Genomic DNA, 7860 nt, shown 5'->3' on the forward strand with positions numbered 1-7860 from the left:
GGCTATGGGGTGGGGTGGGGTGGATGTGTTGGAGGAGGAGACAATTAGTATAAAATGCTTGGAGTTTGTGTAAACTTGTTTCTACTACTTTTCTGAGGAAGTCGTTTTATTATTTTTTTAAGCAACTTTGAAAAATATTTTCCTTCATGCCAAACACACCAGTATTTTCCTTCATGCCAAACACACCCTTCGTTTTTCTTTCTCTTTTTTCGGATAGGTTTAACGTTAGCGTCGAAATTCGTAAGTTTATGATATTAGTATTTTCTTAAATTGGGAAGCCATAATATATATTCCAAAGTGTGAGATGCTCCAAATCCTTGTATTAAATCAATACTTTTTGTTGCATTCACCTACTTTTACATGTTAGGTCCTTTGTCAATTGCCTTCACACTGTGACCATATCCATTTTGACAAGAAAAAAGCTATAAAATATAACTTACCTTTTTCAAAAAGGGAACACAATGATATCAGACATATATTATGTATATCTATTCTTTTTATTTTAAAAAATAATCAGTTTTCTGCTGGCTATAAAAGGTGGTCACATTGAGAACATTCTATCCCCTCAAACTAAATTCAATTACCTTCTCAACATTTCTGCTGAATTACAAATATTCTAATCTTTCTTCTATTCTCCTTTAAGTTTTGAACTGCCTTTAAGCTTTAGAAGTTTAAAAACCAACCATGGGAAGTGAAATTGTTGAGTTCTTACCTTGCAAAGATGATTTCTCATATTTTCCAATTATTGATGGTACTTGGTTTGAAGAAGAAATTGATGATGATCTCAAATGGTCTTTTGCTTTAAAGAGGTATATGTATGTTCAAATATTATATGAATAAAAGTCATAGGGCTGTAAGGTGCAATTGCAAGGTCTCTTTACCCTTTTATTTTTGTCCAAAATAGTCATATAATTTGATTAGTTGTTACATGGCAAATGGACGAATTAAAATAGATCAAAGAACAGAACGAGTCATAATTTGACTAGCCTAAATTTTTTGGATCATATGTGGGTTCAAGATGGGCAATATCGGATCATTATCCAACCACCTTCTTTTATTATTCTATTTTATGAAGGCAAAAAATGTAAAAGCTAATGTATCTTTTACATAATTTTGTTTTGTTTAATTTCTTCCAAATTTCCATATTTTTATTTCGTACACTAGGATGTGCATCTTGACTCATTGGATTACACTACTGTTAAACTATATATAGGAGGCGTCATTTCATGTTCCATATAATATATGCATTCTTACTCCTTGGAGAGTGTAAGGTATGCTTGGGTATAGGAGGACTTGAACCTACGATCATTAGGTTAAAAGCCCAACGCTCTACAAAGATAATTCTTTCTGTACCGTATGTCCTATCTTGGAGAACGTCTTCCCCGGTTCGAGACAGGTCAACAATCGTGGAAGGCCCAAGATAGTCGCTATAACGTCTCTATATCAAATAAATAAATTAAATTACTTTCCCCTCATCTCAAAAAGAAAAACTTTAGGTTTGGATAATGATTAATATTAACTGACTCTTTCTTGTTTCCGTTAGTGTGCTGCACAAAGGAAAAAGCGAGCACCAAGAAATTGCACTCTTGGACACCAAGCATTTTGGGAAGGTTGATATACCAAATATATTACTATTATTTAAATTTTGATCAACGAGGGCCTTTCGGAAACAGCCTCCCTATCTTTCGAGATAGGGGTATGGTCTAACGTCACTCCCTGCCTAATCAGGATTTGTGGATTTCCTTGTATGTTGTTGTTGTTGTTGTATTTAAATTTTGATCACTCATTGTTTATTGAACATTATTTACTAATTTTAATTGAAGCTTTTCTATTTTGTTCTTGCTATGTCTTACTAATGTTTTATTATTTATTGAAAAAGAATAACGAATATACACATGGTTGTAGGTATTGATTATAGATGGGAAAATGCAGAGTGCTGAAGTGGATGAATTCATATATCATGAATGCTTAATTCATCCACCTCTCTTATGTCACCCTAAGTAAGTCACATATGTTCATTTACTAAGCATGCTTAGCTTAATTAAGAACACTTCTACCCTGCATATAATTATAATAATGCTTATTTAATTTTATATGTGTAATAATTAGTTATGGTTAATTGTATACTTTGCAGCCCCAAAAGTGTGTTCATAATGGGGGGTGGTGAAGGGTCTGCTGCAAGGGAAGCTCTCAGACACAAATCTGTCGAGAAAGTGGTCATGTGTGACATTGATCAGGTACTTCATTTCTTTCAATTTATGTGATACATTTCGTTTTTTGATATTTAAACTATATAAACTTTGACCAATATTTTAAAATATTTTATTATCATATTGACAATGAGATAACTTGCAACTTATAATACTTAGTGAACATCTAAATTTTAATTTTAGAGTATTGAGTTGATTTAATCTAATTTAACTTTAAAGATTAGTCAGATTGACTCTCACAAAATGAAAGTGTTACATACGTTGGGACGGAGAGAGTATATATTACGAAAAAGATTTTAAAGCAATCTAGCAATTAAACCAAATTCAAAATTTAGTTGATATCAACTTTGTGTATAGTCTATATCTAATTCAACCGATATAACAGTATTTTTAATAAGGTTATTTTTATAGTGATTGTCAATCTCTCGTAACTCTCCTCCCCCATTCGAGTTTACGATCAATTATACTGTATGAATCACTAAACAAAGTTTAGAAAAGACTCTAAAAAGGAAGAAAAATGCCGAGTCATATTATCATGACATCATATTCTCACCAATAATTTTATTTTCTCGAATAATATTTTCTCCAATAAATTGTCTAACAGTCCTGAGAATCATTCCTTGTTCCCCGACAGAGTTAAATTACAGTAGTCCAAAAGTATAAGCTAACTTAGATTTGACTTTAATAGCTAATATAGACTGAATTAAATATCGGCAAACGAATTTGCATCATTTAAACACCTTAATACGACATTTATATAATATCGTCGCAGCTCCACGTTAAATGTAATCTAATGTAAATACTCCTCTCTACCATTATATTTAACATATTTTCCTATTTAGTCTTTGATTTTATAGCTAGAAAATGTTTAGCACATATTTTAGACAATAAATTAAAATTATTCTTTTTCCTTATTTTGCGTCTAATAAAACACCGTCATATGAATTGCGATGAAAGGACAAAAGTTAAGTATTTTACAATTTAATGAGATATTTTACAAGTGTTTCTGATTTGCAAGAGAAGTCAAAAGAGAACATTATTTCTGTTTAACTTAATTAGAAAAAAAAGAAAGAAGAAAAAAACACGAGTAAGGAAAATTGGACAAATTTGAGGAAACAAGTGACAAATTACCTTTTTTGAAATATAATTGTTTAAAAAGGAAAGTTAGAAAATTATGTTTATAACTTACATATATATTTCTTGCAGGAGGTTGTCGATTTCTGCCGAAAGCATCTGATAGCAAACCATGAGGCTTTTCGTAACAAAAACCTTAATTTAGTAATTAACGATGCAAAGTAAGTTATTTTCTCGCTAATTAGTTACTGAAATTATCATTAAATTTAATGGGAACTTAGTAATCTTTAATTAATGTTTCACGAATAATTAAAGAGCTGAACTGGAGCAAAGGGAAGAAAAATTTGATATGATAGTTGGGGATTTAGCTGATCCAGTAGAAGGAGGACCTTGCTACCAACTCTATACAAAATCTTTCTATGAAAATATACTCAAGCCTAAGCTCAATCACAATGGTGTCTTTGTTACTCAGGTTAATCCTCTCTCTTTCTCTATTACTACTACTATAACTATATATGAGGTCTCATTCTTTGTTTCACTAAGGTTGTCCAATCACGTTTTTTTTTTCTTTCTAATTATAAACCTGCTTTCTTCTTACAAAGACTCGTGCTTCAAAATGCTTCCAAGGCCAAAATAAAATATAAAAAAAAGGAATAACACTTGTGTGTTTGGTAGAGCAGAAAACAGTTTTCCAGAAAAATGACTTATTTTCTGAAGAGTTAATGGTAAAAACACACCTAAATTATCACCTTTTCGTGAGTCCCATGCCTCAACTAGCCATATTTCCCTTTACCTACCTAAACTTACCTAAACTAAGTTTAGGTAGGTAAAGGGAAATATGGCTAGTTGAGGTATGAGACTCACGAAAAGGTGATAGTTTTAGGTGTGTGTTTTTTACTATTAACTCTTTTTTGAAAAATAATGTCTCCAGTGTTTGGTTGGATATGATCGAAAAATATTTCCCAGAAAGAATATTTATAGTCACTATACTGAAATTCGGGAGTCAATCTTTCAGGCTGGACCAGCAGGGATTTTCACTCACAAGGAGGTATTTTCATCCATTTACAACACAATAAAGCAAGTGTTCAAATGTAAGTGTTATGTGGATGCATAATAAACTTCCAAAAGAGTAAATAAATTATCAATAAAATTGAGTTATAGAGATTCTTATTTGCTGTTAAATGTTGATGCAGATGTGCAAGCATATACAGCTCATGTACCTTCTTTTGCTGATACATGGGGATGGATTATGGTAATTACGTGCCTTAATTTTTGCTATAAATTGATCATTTGGTCTTTGCTGCTAATTAATACTATTGGCCGTTTGGCCATTGATAATTTTTACTTGTTCTCGGAATTTTATTCCAGAATCATGTTTGGACATAGAATTGTTACAATTTTTCGGAATTCGTAAAACTCCAAATACCTATTTTCACATTTTTCATTCCGGATCACTCACAAAAGTTCAACAGTTTTGCAAGTTGTATTCAAGTCCAAACACAACTCCAATTTTCAAATTTCATTTTCCAACTTTTTTCAAATTTCACATTTTTTATGTCCAAAAGCCCCGCTAAAAAATATTGACTATTATTGCAGGCTTCTGACCGGCCATTCTGTCTTGATGCTGGAAAAATAGACAAGCAGATTGCAAAAAGAATTGAAGGAGAGCTTTTATATCTTAATGGTTCTTCATTCATCTCCTCCACCATCTTGAATAAGACTGTTGCCTTAACGTAATTAATCTCTCTAAGTGTTATATGTGTGTATATATATATATATATATATATATATATAGTCTCTTCTTAATTTGGTCTAAATAATAGAAAATTCAACAGCTTTAATTTTTTTATTGATGTCTCAGGCTGAAGAATGAGACTCATGTTTACACAGTAGAAGATGCAAGGTTCATTCATGGACATGGGATAAATTGAGCCAAGAAATTGCTTTTGGATATATACGAAGATGTTTGGAAACGAATGATCAAGAAATAGGGGAGTTGAAACTTTGGAGGGTGATATTATTGTAGCTTTTTATTAATTGGTCAGTTTATAGGCTCTGCTTCTTCTAATTGCTCTATAAGTACTTTATATTTTTATAAAATGAAGACAGAGGTATCATCCAAAAGTTTTCCATTTGCAAATTACATTCCTTGAAAGCAAAAACAAAGAAAAAAAGCACAAATTGATCAAAAGAACAAGCACAAGAATAATAATGATTATATGAGAAGAAAAATAATTAGTACTAATAACAATGTTATTAGAGATAAACAAGCGCCTAGCATATCTTCTTTTAAAACTTTTGACACCGTAGAATTTCATTCGTAAATTACTAGTTTAGGACACTTACGGGTTTCTTCATAGCGGACTTGGATCTGCAAAGAACCACAACTCGTGTCACCGATCGTCAGGAATCCTCGCGAAGCGGATTAACTCCCGTTGTTCACAGCCTAGCTATACCTCTACCAGATGATGCATAACATTTTTCTCTATTATATAGCTAGCCCTAGCCGCCTTATTTCCTACACTCATAATGGGTTAGTATTAAAGAAGAGGACATGCTAATGGGCTAACAGGCTAATTAACATCCCTTATGTGTGGATCCGACGCTATAGATATTTCCAACATCTCCTTTCACACTAAAGGGAGTGCTCAAGCTCCATCATGCTAAGGAAAATATATTCTCCTTTAAATTCTCATGCATCATTTCATACAGGATAAATAGGCCATGCGACTGGCATAGTATGAGAGAACTTTGCTATACATCTGTTAGGAGTATATAGCCTCTTGTTGTCGTCATGAGAATCATCAAGTAGATCACAAGAAGTATGCTCAGTGCCTTAGATCATTTGAATCACATTGATGCTCGGTGCCTTAGATCATCTTGTGTACACAGACCCATAAGTCATAACCGGTACTAGCAAACAGAAACTAAATGAGATTTCGTTAATGATCTTCCTTTTCTCACGAGTCTCTCAACTTGTATCCAACTCGCGTTTGTAGTCATGCTCTGCCAAACCGAATCTCTCATTGTCATTTGGTAGCATGCTAAGATAGCGAACATCGAATCATGCTTCGAGACACTATTCGGAGTTGTTTCTCCCAAACGCACTAGAAAGTATACGCCATCGTACAAGTAATAAAGGATTGAAGTCCAGATATCATACCCACAGAGAATTATTATTAGCTGTTAACTAAACTAAACTAAACTAACAGTAATTATGAAACAAGAAGTAAACCCGAAAATTGTGAGTCTAAAACTAACTATAATAAAATAAAATAAATAACGAACTTCAACCAAGAAAGAGCATATTTTTATCTGCAAAGAGAAAGATCTAGGGCTATGGCCACTAACAATTCAGTTGAGTCCTCTAGTCGTACATCTATTGATTTCCCTGAGTTACTAGTTGATAGGTTGATATTAACTTTATGAGTATCTCCCGAATTGCTCACAAGTCTATTCAAGCTACTCTAACACCTATATCCCTATGGTCTTCAGAAAATAGCAAGAACGCATTTATTTCTCCGTATTCAATTAAGAGAGGCTAAGGGGTATATTCCTATCCTCAATAACGAAACGATCACCCTCAATAGGATCACGAACAAGCTCTACTTATTCTTATTACACATGCAAATTCTCTTTCCCAAATTCAATTTACACGCCACAATTAGCGTCTAACTATTGACCAAATAATCAAACAATTAAGAATAAGAACAAATAAATAACTCAAAGGTGGAAATTCAATAGATAAAAACTGTCGTCAAACCAACTATCATGTCTTCGCCACAATCCTAGAATTAAAGATTTTGTCTCCACATAGACATGGAGGAAAAACAATAAATCATCCGAATAAAAATGTAAAATGAGTTATACGGAGACGAAAAGGTAAAACCTTGTAACTCCGGACTCCAAGATGGCTTCAAGCTCTCTCTTAGTCCAAAGTTATATAAAACCTGTGTAAAATATGTATTTATAGGGTACCAATAGGCCTAAGCCTTTTTAAAAACCAAAGGGCAATTTGCACGATTGCCCTTTGTTAGGGGTGGTCTTTAGTTTTTGCCCCTCAAATTGCTAGTCTTTAATTTTTGCCCTTCGCCTAAAATACCATGAGGTTCTGGGTTTGAACCCCAGCTTAGTCATAAAAATAAAAAAAAACCACCAATAACAAAACATAAGAGGGTACCAAAGAGAGAGATGCCAAAGCATTACCAGCTATACTTTGAAGTTTTTCATCATATGATTGTGCCTAGAAAAGAAGGAAGGTCAAAGGCAAGCTTCTTGGACATGGCTCTCATGGAGTTTCTTGACACTGGCATCCAAATGAATTTGCCCAGTCTCATGATTCAGCCATGCACATGATCTCTCTACAGGAAAACAAAGGTCATGGGTTGACGTATGGATTCTAGTTGACTGAAGTTCTTAATCACTTAGCCGTGCCAATCAAAATCTGGCAGTACTAGACAGTGAAGGATGTCATAGGGAGTGTGGATCAGGTTGATGAACTAGTTTCAATAGAAGATGCTGTAGAGGAACTGCAGATCCCGAAATATCAACTCGCAGCCAAAGAGGCTGAGATTGC

General features: G+C 33.3%; 1 protein-coding gene across 2 annotated transcripts; it reads left to right on the forward strand.

Moving 5' to 3' along the window:
• The first annotated feature begins 555 nt into the window (after positions 1 to 555).
• Positions 556 to 5408, forward strand: LOC132050289 (thermospermine synthase ACAULIS5-like). 2 transcript variants are annotated; one of them, XM_059441481.1, is made up of 10 exons: positions 556 to 809; positions 1544 to 1610; positions 1906 to 2000; positions 2135 to 2237; positions 3417 to 3505; positions 3600 to 3756; positions 4300 to 4375; positions 4478 to 4536; positions 4881 to 4968; positions 5146 to 5408. In XM_059441481.1, the coding sequence occupies exons 1-10, from the start codon at positions 685 to 687 to the stop codon at positions 5148 to 5150; spliced, it is 864 nt and encodes a 287-aa protein (XP_059297464.1). In that variant the 5' UTR covers positions 556 to 684; the 3' UTR covers positions 5151 to 5408. The 2 variants fall into 2 exon arrangements, with proteins under 2 accessions (XP_059297464.1, XP_059297463.1); XM_059441480.1 differs by having other exon boundaries at positions 557 to 809; positions 4881 to 5017.
• Positions 5409 to 7860: the final 2452 nt, after the last annotated feature.

This window comes from Lycium ferocissimum, chromosome 3 (genome assembly GCF_029784015.1).
Source record: "Lycium ferocissimum isolate CSIRO_LF1 chromosome 3, AGI_CSIRO_Lferr_CH_V1, whole genome shotgun sequence".
NCBI lineage: Eukaryota > Viridiplantae > Streptophyta > Magnoliopsida > Solanales > Solanaceae > Lycium > Lycium ferocissimum.

What these genes read in the sequence shown, in the direction of transcription:
- LOC132050289 (XM_059441480.1), top strand. Translation starts at nt 685, where the DNA reads ATGGGAAGTGAAATTGTTGAGTTCTTACCTTGCAAAGATGATTTCTCA. An exon ending in ACACCAAGCATTTTGGGAAG is followed by an intron (nt 1,611 to 1,905) that starts GTTGATATACCA and finishes ACATGGTTGTAG; the next exon opens with GTATTGATTATAGATGGGAA. An exon ending in ATACATGGGGATGGATTATG is followed by an intron (nt 4,537 to 4,880) that starts GTAATTACGTGC and finishes CTATTATTGCAG; the next exon opens with GCTTCTGACCGGCCATTCTG.